Source organism: Merops nubicus, unplaced genomic scaffold (assembly GCF_000691845.1).
Source record: "Merops nubicus isolate BGI_N331 unplaced genomic scaffold, ASM69184v1 scaffold4429, whole genome shotgun sequence".
Taxonomy (NCBI): Eukaryota; Metazoa; Chordata; class Aves; order Coraciiformes; family Meropidae; genus Merops; species Merops nubicus.
In genome coordinates, this window is record NW_008630285.1 from 68406 (window position 1) to 92282 (window position 23877).

The 23877-nt window shown below is 42.2% G+C and overlaps 1 protein-coding gene across 1 annotated transcript in view; it reads right to left on the bottom strand.

The window, feature by feature from the left end:
* Positions 1-23563, bottom strand: part of NIPAL2 (NIPA-like domain containing 2) — a 48611-nt gene extending 25048 nt beyond the window's left edge. Inside the window, exons 1-3 of the mRNA XM_008947243.1 lie at positions 23423-23563; positions 6301-6369; positions 3321-3492 (exon numbers count right to left, since the gene is read on the bottom strand). Coding sequence (XP_008945491.1) covers positions 3321-3492; positions 6301-6369; positions 23423-23563 — 382 coding nt within the window. The remainder of the gene's footprint in view (positions 1-3320; positions 3493-6300; positions 6370-23422) is intronic.
* Positions 23564-23877: the final 314 nt, after the last annotated feature.

Sequence of the window (23877 nt, forward strand, 5' to 3'; positions counted from 1 at the left end):
ATAAAATATTTTTAAAGAATAGTCTAGCAAAGGTATCCCAGTTCTCAAAATCTCAATTTCTTGGTTTGCAAAGTTGTTACATTACAGTGAGTAATGAAAAATTCATTTCTACAAGAATATCTGAGAATCTTTTTCCTAAAGCACCATCAGGGATATCAATTTTCAAACATAAAGTAATTTCTTGCCCCACAGCTATTTAGAAGGAACATATAAAAATGCAAAGGGATCTAAAACTGTCAGTTTAAGTGAGTTAAGTGTAAAACAACACTGTACAGAATGATGAAAACTGCAGAAGAAATTATCTCTGATACCACTGGCCCCTCCTCATCCCCCAATCCCCACCCCCAAGTTATTTCTGCATGCAAAAGCAAGACAATGAGCTAAAAACCACAGCAGCCTAAAATTACCCAGGCAACATGTAAAACATGATTTTTAATTTTTAAGTATAAAAAGCTTTTTAATGATCACATCAAACACACGTTACTCCTCCAATTTTAAACTAAAAATCTACCAATTTCTCCTCTTGAAGAAAACAACTGCTATTTTCTCAAACTATTTAAAACCCTGAACAGATGTAGAGCTTGCATCATTGCAACCACACACAGAAATACTTCCACGGTGTAAGAAGAAAAATGTAGTCTTTGTAGCTTAATTCTAAGAAAAAAAATTTTAAATCTACTGGTGCCATGCCAATTCATGGTCTGTGGTGCTGGATTCTTTCTAAAACCAGCCATCAGAAGCACCCAGCTCAACAAAATGAGGCACAAACATTTCACTATTTAATTGATACCAGGTTAAGTGCAAAATTCATTTGGATACAGTTAAATGTGGTAGCAGAGCATAATAGATGTTGGCTCCATCTATTTTAAGACCCAGGATGCTTCCTGTCTCAGAAGTCTGGAGATATATGATGGGTACAACCCAAATCTGCTCTCAAGCAGAGACTCCAGTCTGCCTTATCCTCCTCCAAAACCCCTGTTTCCAAGCAAAGAAAACTTTCCATGCAGACCCAGAGTGACAGAAGTCTTCAGAGAATCCCCTAAGATGACTGGGCATAGTGCAAAGCACATTACTCTACAGCAGGAACTGAGTACCCAATGTCAGCAAGAGGCAGGTCTTACCATGTGGGATGTGTTGGCACGAAATTTGGAAAAAAGTGCATATCAGAAGGATGGACTTAGGGTTCAGGTACACTTTTGGAGTTTGTTATCAAGTGCTTAATTTGTTAATTTAAAAAATTAACTTATGAAAGACACACATTCAACAATATCCCAAAAGAATTGCTAACTAGACTGTGCAAAGTCCACTCTCCACCATCTAAAAGAGATGACAAAAATACCTTAACTCTTAACTTGACGAGCAAAATATTTCTTGATCTTTTAAATTGGAAGACCTGCTGCCTACACTATTTGCCCAGTTAACAGATGATGTGTAAGTGTCTTGGTCAGTTTGTCGTTGCCCTAAATGATCAACTCTTCTAAAATTAAAAGGATACACTCTCTCTCGCTTAAATTTCAGAAGGCAGGAAAGTATCTAGTGGTAGGAAGTGTTACTGGGAAGTTATTGCTGGAATTGGCTTTCTACAACATTTTTACTTTCCCTTGCTTAAGGGAATGTTTGCTAGACTAAATAAAATTTCAGATATCTCTGTTGTTTGGGCTATGAAATGGATACTGTCAGCTGATATATGGGAATAGAATATAAGACATTAAAGTGCTTTATGGGGTCTTCCAGGATAAGCATTTTGGGTCAGTTAAAAAAAAAGGGTAAAGAATTTTGATAAGATAGAACAGCTAGGAAAGTTATTTCTTGGTATTTGTTATAAGTAAGGGGAAATGGAGAATGGAAGAACCAGATGCAACATTTCTTTGCATATGGCAAAGGTAAAGAAGAAGGAAATTGCCCAGATAAAATTCAATGCTAAATGTGATCTCTTTTTTGTAGCAGTTTAATAACCAATGGAATTTTTTCCTTTCCTACTGCTTTTCACTTCTTCTTTCTAGTTTTCTATATTTGCATTTTATTCAGTTTGGGCACCAAATTAGATTGGTCAGTGCCATTTTTGTTCAGAGTCATCTGAGAATGTCTGCAATTGTTAAGGATATGACTACTGCCACACAAATCACACTGGAATACATCATATTAATTTACATTTTCATCTCAGGTAATATCTCATTCCTTTCTTTGAGAAATCTTTCCTACAGTGGTGAAGTACTGTGGCTTTATATTTCATTCTTTAAAATTCTGCAATACTTTAACATTAAAGGTTACAGTAAATTGCCTGCAGTTTCCTTCTTGCACAATTGCACCCACATACGGTTGGCTGCCTCCTTCCACTACAGCTGGGCAGTCCTTTGGGAAGATAATTTATCTTTTCTACCCTCCTATGCAGAATCAGCCACTGCAATGTCACTTACAAGCATGAAGTTGTTAGCTACAGACAAACCATGAAATGTTATCACTTGTCAATAGCAAACGAATGAACTTCAGAGTATGCAGGGCTGATACCCCAGCCCTGGATGTTTCAGCTCTGGGTGTGAAGGAACTTGATTCTTAATTGAGTGATACAGCTGGGATACACTCTGTGTTCCTGCTTTCACAGTCTCTTGCAGCATTGTCCTGTCCCCTCAGCTTTTCATCAAGACAACATGTTAACATATTTTAAACTATCTCTTTCTTTATTAAAGAAACAGACATCTCATACATGTGAATACCTTAACTACCAAAAAAGCACATGAAGTAAAAAGTTGATATCAAATGAGTCCTAAGGAGAGGATTTCTGCTAAAGTCCAGTGAATATGAACATGAAGTTTCTAGGCCCTTTTCATCACACACTGCAGAAAGTCAAGCAAGTTTGCCTATGACAACATGATTCAGTAATGGGCAGGGAACAGGCAGCAGAAACCACTCGGTGTGACGGTAACAAAGAAAACATGTTGTATGGGCTCAGGATCAGACCACAGCTCTATGCAGTCAGCAGGATGCCAGCCCCTGGCTTCAGGGGCTCACGGGGCAGGCAACACTGGTACAGCACTGGGTGACCAACTGGCAGGAACTAGCAGGCAGGAACCAGCAGGGCAGAGTGACACAAAAGACAAAACTATGGAAAAAGAAAGATATTAGAAGAGCCTCTGTGTTAAGTATAGGGTTTGTGTTAAACCGTCAACTCATGTAATAATATGAATAATTTCTTTTCAAACCACAACGTTAACATTTTCCCTTCATGTTCCTGCTGCAGATCCTGCAGTATTATTCCTCTAATCACAAAGAAGCATTCGATTAAAGTATGTACCTGAGCAAGAAATGGCAAACCAGCTCACCTATGACAGAGACACATCCCAGTGGAGCGACCAGGGCAATGGGGGCAAATCCATAGGCTGTGAAATTGCCCACCTCTGCAAGCCCCAGAAGGGTAATCCCACACCACCACAGCTTGCTCGTGTAGTAGGGCTTCGGCTCTGTTTGGCAAGCCAGTCGGAGATGGGCGCATTTCTAGAAAATTAATTAGTAGGAACAGGCATGAAAAGAAAGACTTCTATTGTATTCTCACGTCCGACAAAAGTGCAGTAATTAAGGGGGCTGTCAACTTCAAATTCCAGGTGCGTCAAGGTTTTCTTTTGAAACACGACTTTCAGCTTGTTGTTGCAGACACGCCGCTTTGTGTTAACTCAGTGCTGCTTCAGAAATGTGCTTTCTTAGCCACCGTGGAAATGACTGAAAAATTATACCTCTGAATAAACCTCAAAAATATTAAGTGAATGCTATGTAGTGCTTCCTAGCTATCATGATGTTCATGCTCCGTGATACATATCCTTGCAGAAGTAGAATTTCAAAATTAAAAAGGCAGCACTTACATCTTCTATAGGGAGGACTCTAAATCAGTTAGGTAGAATTTTGGATTTGGCTACAAATTCCTGTTTAACCTTAGAAGAAGATCTCAGGTAAAGCATTATTTTCACAAGGAAAACCACTGTCAATAGGTAGGCTATATACTCAAGTAAAACTTCATCAACACTTGTTACATAGAGAAGGTATCAAAAACACATGGTGTAATTGCTCTCTCTCTGGCTGCACAGCCAGAACCTTTATATAACAAGATAATTTGACTTTGAAACCATCGGTCTTCTGAAACAGACACCATGAAGATGTCATGATTGGGAATGATGCAATGTTTACCACATTAGTTCTACAGGATATCATTTCCTTTCTCAAATCCCTTACCAGCCTCTGCACATGGGTCAAAAAAGTTGGGAACCAAATGATATGGTTATTGTGATAGGAATGGTGATAAAATAAAGTTTTTTCTCTCATCATTTGATATTTGATTTTAAAAGTGTCTCTGCAGAGCCCCAGGGAAACTGTAAACAACTTTCCTCATACTCCCATCCTACTCTGTTGGCTACATTACAGAGTATGAAGCAAACAGGTTTTGGTAGACCATAGACTCAGTTGTTCCTCTCATTGAGATGATACAGCACATTATTGCAGCCTCATACTGTGGAACATATGTGGGGAATGAAGTCCTAGGAAGAAGTTTAGCCCTCCAAGGGGTAAAGAAACATAAAAACATCAAACTTTCCTGAGCCACAGACTAGTAATTCATAGTAACATCCAGGATTTTGCATGTTCCATTTTCATAAAACAAACAAACAAAGCCCAACAAAGATCCAATTGAAATGAATATTATATAACATTCAAATCAAGAACCCAAGTTTTTACTGAAAACCAAATAAGACAAGAGTCTTAACTGAATGCTGAGCTCTGTCTTCTCCTGAGATTCTTGTAGAAATAACTCAATGGCACAGAGTGATTGAAAAGATGTGCAACAAAAACAGGAGGTTGAGCTCAGTGGCTCCCTTACAGTCTTCTTCCTCCAGATATCTGCTTTCTCTGCATAGTAATGTGTGTGGATGGTATTTAGAAGGAGTCTCTTTATTATTCAGCTGAAATACACTGTAAATGGTGGGTGGTTCTTTAGCTGACAACCAGCTGGAGGGAAGAGAAGGAGGATAACTAACTGCATAGTAGGAAGGGGAGAGAGAACAATAAAATTGGCCTGTCCATTTAATTAAAACCTGGAAGATAGTTCAAATCCAGAAAACACTGTTAATGATTACAAGTCAATAAAAGTCTGTCTGAATGTCTCAGTACATCCCCTGGCAAAGTATCCACTTTTGTAACCAGTGCCCTAAGCAGACAAAAATTATGAAGTCTGAAGAACCTGCTTAATATGGGCTAGACTGAATTTTCATTTCATCATCAAGAGTTTTTCCATTGAAGCAGAGCCTATCCTAGTACTGCCATTGTCAGCACATTGGAACTCATATTGAAGAGGTAGAAGTCAGCTCAACCTGCCCACCATCTCTAGCTAAATGGATTTCTCTCTATAGGATTCTTCAACTAGAGATACTTAACATAGAAGAGAGTAATTGAAGAGCCTTCCAACATTAATAAAATAAGTTATTGTGAATAGAAGATCTCGTATTCCAAAGCCTTCTGTTTCATCCTTTACAGAAAAAAAGCAAGAAATAGCTTTTTTCTTTTTGAGACATTTTTGAGATTCATCAAATACAAGCCAGCAAAAACATTTTTTCTGGACAACTTACACAACATCTTCTGTGCTTTGAAAACTTTTGTTAGAAGACCTAAAAATACCATGAAGTCTACAAGATACAGGTTATAACAAATTATGTAACTTTCTACTAAGTGTGTATTCTAGTTATTAACACAGAAAGAATTTTATAGATCTCATCCTACAACTCTTTGCAATACTTGTAAGGTCAGCACCTGCTATTTCTTTTGTGATTTTAAACAATATTTACTCCAATTATTTCATCTTAATTGCAGAAGGAAAACTAAATTGGTCAAGGTGGTTTTGGAGCCAAATATTTAAATAACCTGTAACTCTCTATGCATTTAATTATGCTAATTGCTTCATTAGCAGCACTAGAGACCTTGTGGTCAATTCCATTTTAGATGTGGACACTCTGAGGCAGGTTCCTGTAGTGTGCAGTCAGACCACAAGCTGGTCACAGCTGGTATTTCCTTATGGCACGTTACAAGGAGGAGGAGGAGTTACAAGTATTTATTCTGTTCCCATGTGAGAATCACAGCACAGAACAAGTTGAGAGCTATCATTCTACCAACAGCTACAGCAGGACATTGTTAAAGAGATGCAACATTTATTAAATGCAGCAAAATTTGTATTTCTAACTTCACCATAAAACCAAATTCTAACATGTTACTTGCTAAATATAAACAACTCTAAACAACTCTTAATAGAGAAAAATCTTTTCATACCTGAATATTCAAGGAGACACTAATCAGAAAATTTGAAGCAGCAGCAAGTAAAACTCCTAGGAGCTGAGTCTGCAAGATCACAAAACAAAAAAGTACAAAAATACTTATTAGTTTAAGATGAACAATATAACAGTGGCTTTATGATAGCACATTGTAACCTAGTAAAAAATAAATTTTTGCATTTTTCAGTGACTAAGTTCATGCTGCACTGATAAAAAATATCTCTGCACAGTTGACTAGGGCTTAAGTAGTAAACAACTGGGAATAGAAAAGGCATCCCAGTGCAGGAGGTGGTTTTGCTGTCCTTCAGTAGTACACCTTCTTAAAACTCATGAAAGAAAAAAACCAGACAGGTCTCAGCTGAACACTACACACAGGTATTCTTCTTTTTAAAAAAAATAATGACCTGTTTTGTTATCTAATCCAGAAGGAAAATCAACAGCAATCAAATAATTCATATGGAACACAATTATATTACGTGTTAACATGTCCACTACTTGACAGAGCAGGAACATAAGTCTCCCGGCAGTTTCCTAAATGTATTGTGTTATTTCATCAAATTCTTTTCTAATCAGTCTGCCTAATTTTCAGTAAGATTTGCAAACTTTCTATGAAGCTGAGAAATTTAAAACATTCAAGCAGGATTCATTGTTTTGGAAAGCAGCCATTTAAAGATGCCATTTCAGCAAGCTCAAGTAACAGGCCCATGGTAGGTTTCTGTCCACTTTCAGAATGTTGTAACACCTTATATATTGTTGTGAGTTTATTCAAGACCCACTCGAGGCCAACAGTATAGTGCTGTGAGGAGCCCTATTGATTTGTTGAGAAGACAAACATACTATCAGTGAGTTTTTATAAACAAAGTCATGGTAACATAACCCAGCATAATTATTGCTTGCAAGCTGTAAAGCAGCATCAAACTCAGCGTTCACAGCTCCAGCTTTCATGACTCTTCTTCAGGAAGGTCCCTGGGCACCTATGAACATGCAGTGCCTCCCAGCCACAGAGATTCTTGCCCCTCAGTACTTACAAAGAGCAATAGGTCATCCAGCAAGCTCTTAGAGGGGATTGTTATTGTTGTGGCCAGATAATTCCCATACTAGGAAAGAGCATCCCCAAAAGTGTGAAGAAACAACAGCCTTATTACGAACTGATGATAGTATTCACACAGCTGAATCCAACTGTCTCCAGCCCATGCATTTCTGTAGTGACTGAGACTCAGGAGAAGCAGACAAGAGAATTGCTCTGGGTGAAGTGCTTGTCTGACTGCCAGGTGTCACCATTACCTGACTGACAGGTACAAGGGGATGCAAGGAGGGGAATGCAGGAGATGAGAGGGCTCTCTTTGCTCACACACCCTCTGTCCTAACTATTACAGCCCCACTGCCACAGCCTGTGCATGAGAATCATTCAATGAAAAGCACCACTCAAGACTTTTACCTATACCCTCTGGTGCCTGGCTGTTGGAGGTCCTTCCCATCTTGCTTTCCTTGATCCTACTGTCCTCACACTCCCATATCCTCCAGTAGAAGTTCCAGCAGTGTTTTGTGGGTTGTCACACACAGTGCATTTTCCATGCTCCAGGAACAGCCCCCTCTGGGAGGAGTGGAGAGTGTGTGACAAGACATCTCAGCACACCTTGGCACAGATGTCTCTGTTGACATCAGGCACTACCTGTTACAGGGACACAAGCAGCCTTGCAGCCTCCTTCCACCCCAGGGAAATGTTGCCAGATGGTTCCCACTCAGGGCCCCGCAGGAGCAGAGGGGATGGGTTTTCTTTTCTGAAGCCTTGGTGCTGTAACATCAGCTCCCGAACATTGGTCTTGTGCAAAGTTTGGCCACTTCACAGGTGGATTATTGCACTTCTCTCATTATCCTGCACATGTAGCAGCTTCAATAAAACAGCAGTTAAATCAAAATTGTTTTCTTGCTCCCAAAGACTTGTTCTTTTTAAATTACAACGTGCTCCCTTGTGAGAGGGTGGAGAAGTGGCTTTGTCAGCCTCGCCATGAAGAGTTTAGGAAAAAGGAGACAGCAGGGAATAGAAAACAGAAACTGCCACCTCATTTATGCCGTTATTTTATTGCTTTCACATCAGTAATACATCCACACTGCTAGCAGCAGAGAACCCAGTCTCTCCGCGGCTCTTTTCATTTCAGCAGCAGACCCTACCCTTACAGCTGCATCTCTGGGTAGCTCCTCGCAGCTCCCTGCTCTCAGCTTTCAGCTGGGGGTCACAGACACTGTGCAACAAACAAGTACCCCAGGAAGGAAACATGTCTCAAGCCAGCCCAAAGGAGGGCCTCAAGGCAAAACTCACATGCAGCTAGTGGACAGAGGATGAGGTTGTATGCTCCATCTGTCATCTAAAAAAAAGTGCAAAATCAGATGTGGGTACTGATGATGACATGAGTGCCTGCCTCCAGAGACCGTGAACTGAACGTCCTTTTGATGTTTTTACACACTGCATGGACAGGGACTCCAGCGGGAATTTTTCCAAAGTCCTACATCACCAGTGTCCTCTTCAGAGTAGACACTGCTTTCGGACCGTGCTGGTTGCTTCATCAAGTGCTTGTGAGCTTGGCTTAGATATCCTTGTGACCAGCCTGTGTCTGAACAGGAGCCACCTCCCTAAAGTCAATCCTCTTCTTACAGGTTCCAGAAATTGCCAGGAACAGAAAACAGGTAAAAAAAAAAACTTGATTCTTCTCAGTGTTCTCACTTGCTGGGAGATACTGAAACATGTGTGACCACTGTCTCAGTGCTTCCTTGTGAAATGTCAAGATCAGTATTTCCATCAGCTGAGGCTGGGCTGGGACATGGGCCTGCAGGTGGGTGCAGCTCAGGAGACCTATGTCTGGGCAGGGCAGGGCAGGGCTGTGAGGGGCTGGAGATGGGCCCTGCTGTGGCATTGCTGGAGCAGAGACTGAAATGGGGTCCTGAGCCATGGGCAGGGTGGGAGAGCCCTGGAGGTGGGCAGGGACAGGCAGGGCTGCATGTGCCTTCAGGGACCTGACAACATATGCAAAGCTGTTGAGGTGACACTCCCTTTTGCGTAGTAAACAACATCCTGTGTCTGCACAAAAGGGAAAACAGCATGTGTATGATCAAGGCAAATGTGTAGTGGCAGTCTGGGCTTCAAACTTGGCCTCGTTGCTTAGGTAGCTTTATTGTAATGACCATATGCTTCACTGGAACACTGCTGTTGGCATATATACTGCGCTGCCTGCTCCAGACCGAGATGTGTTAAAGAGCTCTGGTTAATATGGTGATTGCACCACACTTCCAAACCCAGGGCTGGACGGACCCCTAAAGATTAAAAGCAGAGTACAATGCCCTAAGGAGGCAAAATACCACATGGATCCGTTCAGGGAGATGAGATGAAAGCACGGTAACACCATACTTGTGTGAAAAAACTGTCTTGCACAGGTTCATAATCAGACATACCAATATGAAAGAAAACAACAGGGAACAAAAATGCAGTAGAGAGGAAAATTAGATTGCAAACATCACAAATCAGAGTGCATCTTGAATCAGCAGGCAATTTCTAATACACAAGAGCTATCACATACAGCGGTGCTCAAAGCAGGAAAGAAAAAAATAGGATACTGTATCCCAGGCTAGTAAAACCATACATGAATAAAAAGACCTGCAACAGAAGGTAGATCACCCTATCAAACAAAATGGTTGCTGTATTGCCCTGAAGGCTACCACAACCCTTCTGTTCCCACCTTGCCATGTAAAAAGCTTCATTATTTGTGCTGTGTCTGCCATTCAACATCCTTTAGAGGCTCAAGGACTGGTGGAACAGCCAGTTTGGTAAGTAATAAACATGAATGTATTCTCTGAACACAGACTTTCCAGTCTGTGATATTGTCTACAGCACTACAGGTCTTCCCACACATAAGTCCTGAGACAAACCTCCACAGGGGAACTCAGTCGCAGACACAACTTCAGAGCCATGGTGCTTCTTCAGTCAGCTAAGGACTTCTACAGGAAAAAGCCTTAGATATTCGAAAGTGTTGGCATAAAATACAGATCCCTTCATCACCAAAACATCTGTCTGAACATACAGGCCACTTTGTCAGACCCCAGATTTCAAACTGCTTTGATGCATTCTTACAGTTCTTCCAAATTCCTGAGCCCAGTCACAGAAACATCCAGCCCTTAAATTTTCCAGAAAGTAAAAAAATACCACAGATATTTGATTTTTTTCACCTTAACATGATTTGGAATAAGCCATGAACATCACTTTCTGGCTTTACAGTCCTTTCTAGATAGTCCCTGAGCACACAGACCATGGGCTGAGGCTGTGGATGTGCTGATATTTTCCTTGGTGACAAAGCTGGCTTAAGCAATGCCTTCCTCTGGCCCCCAGCTCCCTCACTGCCTCATTTGCATTAAAACAACTATTTGTGAGGCTGGCAAGGTAGTGGTCCAGGTATGAAATAACTCTCCCAAGATATACCCCATTAGCATTGTGCTTTTGTAAGCCACCTACTGATGTTTAATTCTGAAGGCAGATCAATTTTCACAAGCCACAGCAAGTGTTTTAAAATGGTGACCCTGTGCAGTTTGCCAGTGGTGACAGCAGCCTATACAGCCTGCTGCTGGGGGAAATGGGCTCCAGAAGTAGCAAATGCATCTCAAGCAAGGCACCTTGAGCACTCACCTGGCATCCCCCATCCCAGCTGCGTGAGGCTCTCGCACAAAGTCATATGTGGGGGAGGGACGTTTGAACCGTTGGTCAGCAGGCATCCATTAGCCAAGCGAAGTGGTAACACACTGATATTCAAAATACAAGATCAGCAGTGTGGTGTATTGCTGCATACGGTCCTGCTTCGAGCACTCTTGCAGGACCTGATGCTCATTTACCCTAGCACCTTTTCACATCCTTCTGACAGTGTTTTTAAAGGGCATTTTACATGCAAGGTCTCTTTTTATTGTCAAAGTAAAGCAAGAGGGCTATGGCAAAAGAAAGCCAGGCTGAAATCTAGATCTTTGGCACTCATTCTAATAAATTTATCCCTTGCAGACTAAAATCTGCATTAGAGAGTTATACAGTGAGATGCAATTTATCCATATTTTAAGTATGTTTTCCTAATGCACATTAAACTGCAGTTGCCAGGCCTGTGAAAAGAAAACTTAGAAGGATTAACTTGATTTGCATTGACTAAAAGATATATGGCCATTCCTTACAGAAACTTGCTATGCCTATAAATTGAACTGATCAGCAGAAAAAAAAGCCCACTTCAAATATACATTGTCAGCTCACTCATCAGGGCCGCTAACCCATTCCTCCTATATTTCTTTATTTCTGCATTTATTTGTCATCTAGAGGTGTTTCAAAAAAATCTATTGGCTTATATTGCTTCAAAATACAAAATTTCCAGTAATTAGGATTTTGTCAGCTCTCAGTGCATCTTATTAAAAACAAAAAGGGTTGGTAGGAGGGTAAAATGTCTTCTAAACTTCCAATTCTGAGTTAACTCTGAAGCAAGAGGAATTCAGAGTCCTTAACAAAACCCATACTTTTCAAAGAACTACCATGTGGAATTAGGAAAGGCTTATCATTTAGCTATTATTATTCACAGAGGTCTGGCTGTACTCAGTGCTTTACAGATGTATAAATAAAAAAAGGTCTTCATTTCAATGGTTTCCATAGTGCAATTCATATACTCATATATGGGTTCAGACCAATCTGAAGTACTGAAGGACAACTGAAACAAGAGTTAAAAGGGCAATTACCAGTGTTGGTACATGAAAATACATTTGATCTGTTCATTGTGTCACAAAAGGACATTGCTCAATATACGAGAGGGAGAGAATTAAAACATTTGGCACCATTTTTGTTAGGAACAGGAGAGAAGAGACTTGGTAACCAGTGAGTGAAGACAAAACAGTTTCTATGTTTCACACAGGTCATCAGACTGGATCCCAGATCACAGCAGGTAAAGTTCCTGTCTCATGAATATTAGAGCATCCTTGCCTTTACGATATTTTACCTTTCATTACTTCACAAATTTAAAATATATCTTTTAAATATATCAGAAAAGAGACAAACTGTAAAGGCTGGAAGGAGAGCCTCATAAGTTACGAAAAGATGTGGGAATTTGAAAGGACAAAGCAACTACAGAAGTGGAACCCTTCTATTCATCTCCATGCTTTAATCATTTTAATGACATCTTATTTATATTCATCCGTCTGATTAGTTAATGTGCATAAAGGATAGCAAACTGAGATGAAGAATATGAATTATGAAATATACTAAAGTAACTTTCCATATGCTCACTAAGGTTATATATAAACATATCCATCCACTATAATGTTAACAAGCATTATGAGTAGTAAATTTTTTTTTTTTTTTTTTTTTTACAACCAAACCTCCCAGCTTCTAAATTTCAATTTCTTACCCTCAGGAAACAAATCTCATCATTAGAAATAAATGGTAGAATGGGCAAGGGGCAGAATGGACTTTTACACCATTCCTCAGCTGAATAGCCTGGGATGCTTTGCTGCATAATCAAAGAGCATTCTATGGGTTTAATACTGTCTATTAGATTGCAAATAAAAACCTCTCCAATGCCTGTACAGCAGAGGCTCTAAAAATCTAAATTCTAGTTGATAGCATGTTAATAGAAAATTTTTCTCAAGCACCATCACATAACATCTCCATGGCAACTATAGAAATTACATACCAAGAAGAGCAAGAATAGGATTATAAACTTTTGCCAGTTTCCAGGTCCCTCAGGAGAAACAAGGAAGCAAGCCAGCATTGCCTGACCAGCTTCCTCCACAAAACGGCCTGTTGGCTTGGGGATACTCCTTTACTGCTGCCCAGGAGTAGTCTTTCTCGCTGTGCTGCTCCTCTTTGTGCTTCATGTGGTTCCCTGGACCCATAAATCGAGAGCTGAGGAGGGGACACAATGCTCATGGGAACTGGGAGTGTACCAGTTGATGCCCTGCAAGATGGAGCTAGTTCTGCCTGTGCTCAGAAAGACGGGTGAGCTCTAACGGGAGCTATCTGAACAACTGAGTAAATAAGTGTTGTGTTACATCAGGTTGCAGGACAAGGCACAGACAGTACTGTTGGAGAGATTCTTCACTCTGCATGTATACACAACAGGCCTCCAAATGAAACACACCTAGCTCATTCTCTCTTGTTATTGTAATAAACATCTTGCTGGACCTACTTCTGATTCCACTGAAATCAGACACACCAAAAGCCTGACAGAAATGTAGCCAGCTTAACACTTTATTTACCAAATCCTAAAAAGAACTTTTATATAAAAATCTTACTTTACCATCTAAGAGAAGCTCGTGAGAGGAATGACATGGCTCTCCCAGCATGCACCTCTCCAGCATCACTTTTCAACAAAGGCAGGCTTGTCTCCCATCCTATCTCATTTAATCCTCTCTTAGCTATACTAACACTTCCTTTGATGTGCACAGAAAACAATTTTCCACCCCACAACCTGAGTGAACGTGTGAAATGCTGGGGTTTGAACCCCCAGCCCCGAATTAAGGTTGACATATGGGTGATTCCCACAGCCCTTCATAAAGAGGTGGTGAGTTTGCCTTATAGCTTCCCCCCAGGGTGCGGCCGGCCCTGCAGGGAGAGCCATAAGGGAAATGAGCCCCAGGGGTCCTGCACTGAGTTGACAAAGGTCAGGTGTCTGCTTGGGGATAAAAGCTGGGACCACTTGCAGGGAGTCAGGAGTGTCTGTCTGTGGAGTGCACTCCACAGAGCTTCCTGGTTCAGGGCAGACCTCCTGACTCTACCTGGAACTGGGCTCCAGTCTGCTTAAGACCTTTGAGAACGTGGGCGGATCGGGTGAGAGTCACTATGTGGGCACCTTTCTCTTATGTGTTCAGCTTGCTGGTCTGGCTGTTTCTCATGCCAACTGTGGGCAACCTCGGGTCTCTGTTTGTACCACCTGTTGTGGGCCGAGTTACGTCCTTTGTGGGATTGTTGGGGGTGGCGTCAATTATGTACCAGCTGATTGACTTGTTTGTACCCCCAGCGATCGTTCATGGAATGTCCTTCTTGTATACAATACAGTCTGTGCATTGGTTCATCTTCCTGCTGGTGGTGGTATCATTTTTGTTGGGCCTGGTCATCGGCAAAACAACGTGCTCAGTTGTTGAACCCTGGTGTCACCTGTGTGGGCCATGGGTAAACAAATGCTGCAAATGAGGACACTTCCAAGCCAATGGCATTTCAGAACAGCTTCTCACAGCAGTCACAACAGGGAAGTGGAAAAAGAAAAGATCTGACTGCATTTAGAACAAAGTTTGATCCATTTCTTAAAAGAATTACTTGATACAAAATTGAGTAATAGGCAGCCTAAAGGTCTTTCCAGTGCACTGTTTCTGCAGAGGAAGGGTGCTGTACACTACTTCCTTGCTTTCCTTCCTGCACCTCACACACCTGACTCTCCTACTTCCATTTCTATGGAGAGTGTTAATCATTTACTGATTGCTCCCAATGCAAAAAGGAAAAAACAACAAAACAAATGGAAATAAATAAATAAATAAAAACACACACACCAAAAAAAAAGGAGTCCAGAAGGCAGAATATTCTGGTTAGCAAAATTATTTATTTAAATATAAACTACCTCTAGATTATAAGTGATGATTTAAAAACAAAAAAGGTTTTGCACTCTCTAAAATATTCATGTACACATCTATTCTTATAACATGGGTACATACCCACAAAAATACATGGCTGGCTGGTTTTAGTTTGCAGATACTTCTGGTCAAAATTGAAAGATGTAAATCTAGGATAACAAATAAAGTCTTTAAAGAAATTATCTCACTTGCAAATTTCTTTCAGAAGCCTGAGATACAGTCAAGGGGCTCACTTTTTCCCAGCTGTCTCCCTGTGACACATTATAGTTGTGCATTTTAATGTTTTACTACAAACTGTAACCTGGTTTAAAGTATTGTATACCTTTTTGTAGTTCATGGTGGGTGCTGACATAAGAGTGTCTAGTTCACAAGAATCCAAAACATCTACTACACAGTTGCCTTCTGCTGCAGAAAACAGAAAGCAGTTTATCTGGATGATGCCTTCTAGGTACCTTTATCACCTTTTAATATTCTCCATTGCACTTAAAGAGATAAGAAGGTAGTGATATTCTTCACCAGTTTTGAGTGTTATTGAACTTTCACCAACTGTATCTTGGATGAATTCTCCCAAGTAGAATTTGCTAGAACTTTTTTAGAATTTTTTTTTCCTGCTATTTTAGCATTAATACAAGACATAATGCTTAGAAAGCTTCTTCTTGACAGGGATTACTATCAGGATGGGGCCGTGAAGATAAATTCTGTCTACTCCCTCTCAGGAATTGAAAAAATGAAGGAGAATTGACCACCCTTTTAATGAGTCAGATGCTATCATCCCTATGCTTTTGTAAACCACACATTGGCCTTTAGTTTGTCCTGGCAGCCTCTGATCTGTAGTTGTTGTGGTTTAACTCCTCCCAGCAGCTCAGCCCCACAGAGCCACTCACTCACTCCGATGCCACAAAATGGGGGAAAGAATCAGAAGGGTAAAAGCATAAAAACTCATGGGTAGAGATAAAAACAGTTTAACAGGTAAAGCAAGAGCTGTATATACAAGCAAAGCAAGCCAAGGTATTAATTTGCTACCTCCCACCGGCAGGCAGGTGTTCAGCCAGTTCTGGGAAAGCAGGGCTCTGTCACATGTAACTGTTACTTGGGAAGACAAACACCATAACTCTGAAAGTCCCTCCTTCCTCCCCCAGCACAACATCATATGGTATGAGATATCCCTTTGGTCAGTTGGGGTCAGCTGTCCCAGCTGTGTTCCCTCCCAACTGTTTGTGCAGCCCCAGCAAGTATCTTAGTGGGGCAATGTGAGAAGCCAAAAAACACCTTCACGCTGTGCAAGTATTGTTCAGCAGTGGCTGTAACATCCTCATGTCACCAAGCTTTTTCATCACAAATCCAAAACATTGCACCATACAAGCTACTGTGAAGAAAATTAACTTTGGCCAAAACCAGTACAATAGTCAAGAGATGGAGCTAGAGTATTGATCAGATGAAAGCTGCTATTACTTGTTTGACTGCAGCTTCTGCAGACAGTACAAGCTTTATTCTCCGTCATCTTGACAGGATGACTTGAGTCATTGCTGCATGATAACACAGACACTGAACAATAATGTTTGTGGTGCTTTAGTCACTGCAGGGAGCAAAAGATTGTCACTAAAAGAAAGAAATAAAGGTAAGAGATTAATGTCAGCAGAACCCAATAAATACCAGAACCTTGTGACAATTCCAAAGCTGAAAAAAAATAACCAAACCCATAATAAAACCCACACAAAAGCAGAGGAGAAACATCAGGTTAGAACCATAAAGCAAAGTAAATGGAGTCATGATCTGTTTACTCCCAAGCTCAAGCCTAAAAAATTAAACTAGGTTTTAATTGGAAGTTAACTATATGGCCACAAGTCTATTAGGTACATAAATCCCCTATTTTGGTTGATTTTCACAAGAACCTCTTTCCAGTGGAAATATCCTTGGCTGTTGAGGAAAGTCTTCAAGGTTAATCCATATCAGCTGGTAAAATGACTTTGTTTTGAGCACAGTTAAGCCACTGAACATGTTTGCTATTACTCTGGTGGAGATTTTAGCTCCGATGAAGCAGATTTCATTCTAAGGGATTAAATGTCAGCAAGAGCTAGGCTTGTCCACAAGAAGATATGTACATCTCTGTTACTACTTCACCTCAGCCAGCATGTTTAAGGAGCTAGCATTTGCTTTGCTGCTTCCACACCTGGAAGATTTTCCTCCAAACCTTCTATTCATCATAGTCCAGACCTTACACTAGCCATAGGCTTCTGCATCACAGGGTTGTTTCTGTGGAACACAGCAGGATATGAAGGGGAATTTGCCAGCGAGTCACTGCATGTCTCATCCAAGAGTTAAACTCCAACAATCCCATGATTTTTCACTATCACAGTTCCATAATCTCTATTAATTTTCTCATTATGGGGAAACCAGTTCACATCACCAAACAAAATCAAAACTTCTAGCCTATGGCTTCATCAACAGCATCCTGGTTTCTATCAGAAATAGTGAAGCCAGCAGCAATCATACTACAAATAGTAATCATCCTGCTGTACTCAATGCTGGGGAGGTCACACCTCAAGTGCTGTGTTCAGTTTTGGGCACCTCAATGCAAGAAAGACATCAAGGTGCTGGAGGAGGTGCAGAGAAGGGCAACTAAGATGCTGAAAGACCTAGAGCACAAGTCTTGTGAAGAGCGGCTGAGGGAACTGGGGTTATTTGGTCTGAAGAAAAGGAGGCTCAGGGGAGATGTTATTGCTCTGTACAACTACCTGAAAGGAGGTTGTAGTGAGGTGGGTGCTGGTCTCTTCTCACAGGTAACAAGCAATTAGGACAAGAGGAAATGGCCTCAAGTTACACCATGGGAGGTTTAGGTTGGATATTAGAAAAAGGGTTATCAAGCCCTGGATCAGGCTGCCCAGGAAAGTGGTTCAATCACCACCCTGGATATGTTATACTGGTATAAACTCAATTTAAGCAGTACACATCTGTTTACTTTGATATTGTCTATTTACTCCTGAGCACACTCTGCAAATATCACCCCCACATTTCTTAAGATCTCTGCTCCGGGCCTGGCGTTGATTCGCACACCAACTGTTCTGCTTTTGAAGCTGCTGGCAGTATGTTTCAAAGTCCAGATTAGTCACAGAATGGAAAGCGTATCTCCCAACTGCTCACATTAACAAATGCCACTCTTCTGGAGCAATCTGTGGTGACATTATAAACATGAGCATAACAGTTTATACATGTCACCAAAACTCCAAATGGAATAATTGTGGCCTCCAGTTACTAGGTTAGCCAAAGGTCCTCACCTCCTTTATGGCTGAAGTGCACAGTCTGCTGTTTGCTCAGCTTTCTAAAGCCTTAGGCTTTGAGTTTGGTCAAATTTCTACTTAAATCATTTGAATGCTTTTGATTCCTTCAAACAGGAGTTAATTGGATCCAGAAGACTCTTGGAGACATGCAAGGATAAGATTCAGCTATCTTTTCTGATGACATCCAACAAGAGCATAGGAAGAGAAAGATCATACTTCAGCTTTGAAGAGCAATAACGACTTCTTTGGACCACAAAATCATAAGGGCCCACAGCATCACAAGAGAGATTTTAAGAAAAGGGCAACTTTTGTTTTAAAAATTATATCAGTGAGTATTTTCTTGTCAATTTAGCCTGACAAACTGCCTCATCAAGGAGTCAAATGAGTGCTAGGGCCAGTGAAGCAACAGAAGCACAGACTCAAGATGGGAGCAACAACACCTCTTTGGATGGCAGCAACGTCCTAGATCCACACTGCAACCTCGTGAAATCTCAGGAACAGATAGGTGTTTGCCTGAGCAGCCAGACCTTCACCATGCATCACTGAACAACTCCCAGGCAAGGCTGTGAGATACCAAGATCAGCACAGTAGCCACGGCCAATTTAGTTTCAAGTCCATTATGTGCAGAGTAGTTTAGAAGTTAGGAACAGGGAGGGAAAATTTCTGCACTTAGCTAGACACCTCCAAAGCAAGGTAAGAAGTCAGACTCATCCCACACCTGTTTTTTCCTACTCAGTGCTGAGGGAAGAGGAGCACCAACCCCACTCTGCTATCTCCAGACTAAATCTGATTCTGCTGCTCTGGGTCACAGTGCTGAAGAACAGTACCTATGTTTTAAGCCATATAGTTTTAAGTGACTGAGCTGTATATCAGATAGAGTCTGCACTATGTCTGGACTCTTTCTGTAAAATACCATTTTGAAGCAGTCCAAAGCAAAATTAATTTCTGTACTAGGAAGGATATGTATAAATTGTAACTCAAGTCTCCTTGCATTTGTCTTCTGCACCCCACTTTCTGGCAAGTGACAAGACTTGTACTTTTTCTTATTGCCTATTAATGTCCTCAGAAAAACTGGAAACTCATTTTAGCGTAGCAGCCATTGGGAAGGGAAGCACTGAAAACAGTCTGAGATTTGGTAAAAATAACTCATTAAGAGTTGGGGAACAGGCACTTGTCAGAGCTCTAGGTGGTGCTCAGCACAGCTCCAATCCTGTGAGGACAGTTGTTTCCAATGTCTTGACTGATGTGTCCAGGAGGATCCAGTAAGACTGCTTCAGTCAAAATGAACTGTGAGTTGTCAACCTAAATTAAAAGGTTCTGCTCAACCAGCTTCTGCTGGCTGTCAGGCTAAGAAGCACTCATTCAAGCAGCTCTGCCAGTAACGCTGAAGAGATGAAAGCGTCCAGAAGGGGGAGAGGATGAGCTCTCCTATCAACAACATTTCTTTTGGGTCTGTGTACTCCAAGCTCAAAACATGGAGTTGAATTGGTTTGCTTTATCTGCTGCCCAGCACTGTACTGGGCTTTGGGGGGAAACTGCTATAGGCACCTGTCTCCTTCCAGCCTTGGTAGGAGAAACCAAATTAGGGTGATAGAAGTCTGCCAATAACACAGCACCCATGCAGCAGCTGATCTGCCTTTAACCTGGAGGCTGCAGCATATATAACCTGTGTACCCATTTCACACCCGATATGTTGCGGTCTTTTTATTTGCAGGGACAGTTGATGTTTGGCAAGGCAGAATGTATGCATGATGTTGTAAAAAAGGTATTGGTGATCCTTTCTAACCAGTGCTCTAGTTTGCTTTCTCATGTCAGCTTCTCACTCATCTTAAAGCTAATCAGAGCACAAGTCCCAGCCTAGAGCTCTGATAGAGCCTAAAGCCCAGGTGCAAAGCTGGCCCATCTAACAGTCCTGCATTTACAAACTAAAGCTACACATTCTTTTCTAGAAGAGCCAAATTAAATGGGGTCTAAGCCATGGAAATGCTGCTGGATTCCTGACAGCAGAACAACACCAGAAGAGTGTATCAGCACTGGCAACAGCTGTTTGCAATGCTTCTTCATCATAAACTTTGATTTCTGGATTCCCAGTGACTGATTCAACAAAGGTGTACTTGAAAGGCTGAACAAAGTCCTCTTGCAAACTTTTGGTTTATAAGGGCTGAAAATAACACACACTTCCCACCTAAGAAAACAGTATGCATTTTCTCCCATACATACTTCCCCATAAGAGGAAGGAAACTGAAACTGTCCACATAGCATGTGCCATGACAACTCTTTTCTCTGGTAGCAGTGTTAGCTGAAGAGGCCCTCAATTACTTCTGGGGTGCTTTCTCAGCCAAGGAAAATGGAGACATCATTCTCCTCTCCACAGTGGCAGTTCCCCAGCTCTCCTGCATGGGGTCCCTCACAGCACAGCGGCAACAGCCCCCACGACAGCAGAAGTATTAGCAGGGATTGTGCTGTCACTGGAAGATATGGGGACCAATCCAGGCCCTCAGCTTGCTGAGGCTAGATGGCACTAGACCTCAAGCCCTTAGCAAGTGGGGTGAGTTAAAGCACTGAAGATTTTCTCCTTGAACAGAATGAACTAAAAACTTCCATTGTGGCACTTCACATGACATCTAGACTTCATGTACATGACAGAAGGCAGTGTAGAAAGACCTCACAATGATGTGTTTAATCTATGGGATTTCTCATCACACCTGATAGCAGCCACCACCACCCACTGGTTAGACCACACAAAGGTTTCCTTGCTGCTCATACTCACCACCTGCATGTATGGCCTCTGACAGGCTGTGATATATTGTCACAGAACAAAAGGCCACAGATCCATCTGAAGGAGCTGTCAACATTTTAAACCTCAAATACAAAGCCAAAATGATTTATTACCACAGCCCATGAAATAAAACAGTCTCTTGATGTGAGTGTCTAGGCAGCCAGTAATAATTCCGAGTTTATTAAGAAACAGGCAAAGGAGGAAAAAGAAGCAGAAGTTAAATGAATTTCCATCTCCAGCTCAGTTTCCACACTTGAACAACTCCAGACAATGACTACACAAAGCAGCCATGTGAAATACTGAGTTCTGGAAGCAATATTACACCCAAGCTTTCATTCACTGTTCTCACCCAGGTGTTTTCTCCTTCTCTGAATCAATATTGTAGATAATGAGACCTCAACTAATCTCGCAAAACTTTTTTGTCCATAAAACAACAGTATTAGAAATAAACAACCTTTGGGAAGTGCCACGGAAAGTAAAAAAAAAAAAAAAAAAAGGATTAAACTGAGGCAATTACATACACTTTCTATTAAGCAGAGTTCATATGTGGTAGCTTCTTACATCCATTACTCCAGCAGACCCTAAAATACTACAATTAATATTAACTTGCCAGGAAATACTTCAGGTAACTAAGTACATATTTCATCAGCTTTTACTGCATCATTAACCACGGGCATGTCCCATGACACAAAATCCAGGGCTGAGACAGGGAAAGCTGCAGGAGCACAGCATCCTGTGTCACTGATTTCAGATGTGCAGATCCTCAAGTGGTGTCAACCCATGCTGATGCTAACTCCTACCTCCACCCTTTTTTTCCCCACCACCACACATTCCCCCTTCTACCCTCAGCTAGCACCAATCAGCCTCATCAAGGACCTGCCAGGATAATAACCCCTATTAAAAAAAACAAAACAAAACAAAACAATGAAATGTAATACCACCACAAAGAGGCATTATACTACACAGCCAGGGGAACAAGGGCACTTTAACTTCTTCCAGGGAGCTGCATGTTTACAAACATCACTTAAGGCTTACTCTAGCACCGCTGATTTCCCTAATCAAGTGTCAGATCTGCTGATCCCATGGGGATGCCTGGGATATTTCCAGGCAGATGAGAGCTGGTGCAGCTATGGTCTCCTGCAGAGGCAGAAAACAAAGTGCTCCTCTTCAAACTTAACCAAAAGAATGAAAGGCCTCAAAAAAAAAGGAGAAGACCCCCTGTGTGAAGACCAGGAACTGGGCTGATCAACTAAATCACAGCCAGAATAGCTGAGAGTGGAGGGAGGAAATGGTTTCTGTTATTTCCAAAAACGTAAAAATGGGGGTGCACAGAAGTCTTTAACTTTCGTAAAAATGACGGTTGGAAGCAACACATGAACCATAGTTGCCCATTACCAGCTCCAAAGCCTCAATTCAAATAAATGGAAGCACAGAGAATCAGTCTCACCTGCAGATATCCAAGCAATACTACAAAATTATTCATGTCTTTCTTCCCAGAAAACTACCGGGCTTAAAACACAACAATCCTCACACAACCACCCCAAAGAGTACAGGAGCAAGGCTGGGATGTTTTGCAATCAAACTGATAACCACAACCTGATGTGCAGGTGGGTCTCTCTATGCCAAGGGATTTCCCTGCTGCTGCCTTCCTTCAGCAGCTCTGCAAGCGTTCTCAGCCTCCAGACCCGAACTCCCAAACCCAGAGTAACCCTTGGCTCCACACTCTTGCCTCCCAGGAAGCGCTGCCACCAGTCATCAGCCAGGAGTTCTGCTGCTCTGGGGTTCCTAGCACAGGATTTCACAGGCCCCCTTCCCTCCGAGGACACGGGGCTGAGAAATGCCTCCTGCCGTCTGGATATCCACCCAGTACCAAATGCAGAATCCAGAGGGGCAAGTTTTTGGGACCCTCCCCAGACTATGACCATCTACTGGGCTGCTCAGAAAGAAAGGAGAGCAAGCCATTTTATGCACAATTTATACCAATACTTGGCATTGTAAAAAATGTGCAAGCAACTTATGCAGCAAAACCCAAGAATGCTGAGTATCCTGCCATGCACCCGAGTTTGTGAAGCAAAAAGCAGGGAAAAGGTAAACGGTTTCATTAACCTGCAATTAATTTTTATTGTTAGCAGCTGCCTTATCTTGCTCGTTCCCAGGGGTCACTTCAGTCTCTCTTTTGCAGTTGCCCAAATCCACGGTGGGTGCTGACAGCGACAGAGACATGGCTGCCAGAACCCAGCGGCGCTGCGGCACGGCGGAGCACAGCCCTGCCCGGCTCAGGCCTGCTCGGAGGGGCAGGCTGAGCAACAGCCTGAGTGAGGGGGCAGCCGCAGCTCTTCGGGATAGTGAGGACAGGCAGAGACGATTACCCCACTTCAGCCAAGCCCCCTTGCTGCTGGGCCCCAGCAGGGTGCTGCACGACCGGCACTCACCTGGTGTGTTCTGTACCAGGGGCCAGAGAGGGGCCCACTCCCAGCGCCCCGCCCTCCAAAGGATGCGTTCCAGGATGCCCACTCCGAAACGGGGAGGATGCCCATGTCCTTGCCCTCGGGCCCCGCCACTGGCCGTGCCATAGGCCGTCGCACCACTGGGGACAGGTGGCTGTGAGAAGAGCCGAGCAGGACCCAGACGTGGCACTCGCTTCCTGGTGTGGGAGAGGCTGTTCGGTGGGTCACTCCTGACGCAGGAGTGTGCAGCCAAGAGCTGTGGCTGCTGGCGGGCACCAGGACAGCCTCAGCTGGGGAGTACTTGTAGCATAGGAGAGGAAGAGGAGCTTGACAGAAGGTTTTGCTGCTCCTTCCCAGGGCATTCAGGTGCCTTTTTTTCCCCCCTGTGTCTGACTTCCCCAGTGCCACACCCCGCTCTGAAAAGGCAGCCTGGGAATTTA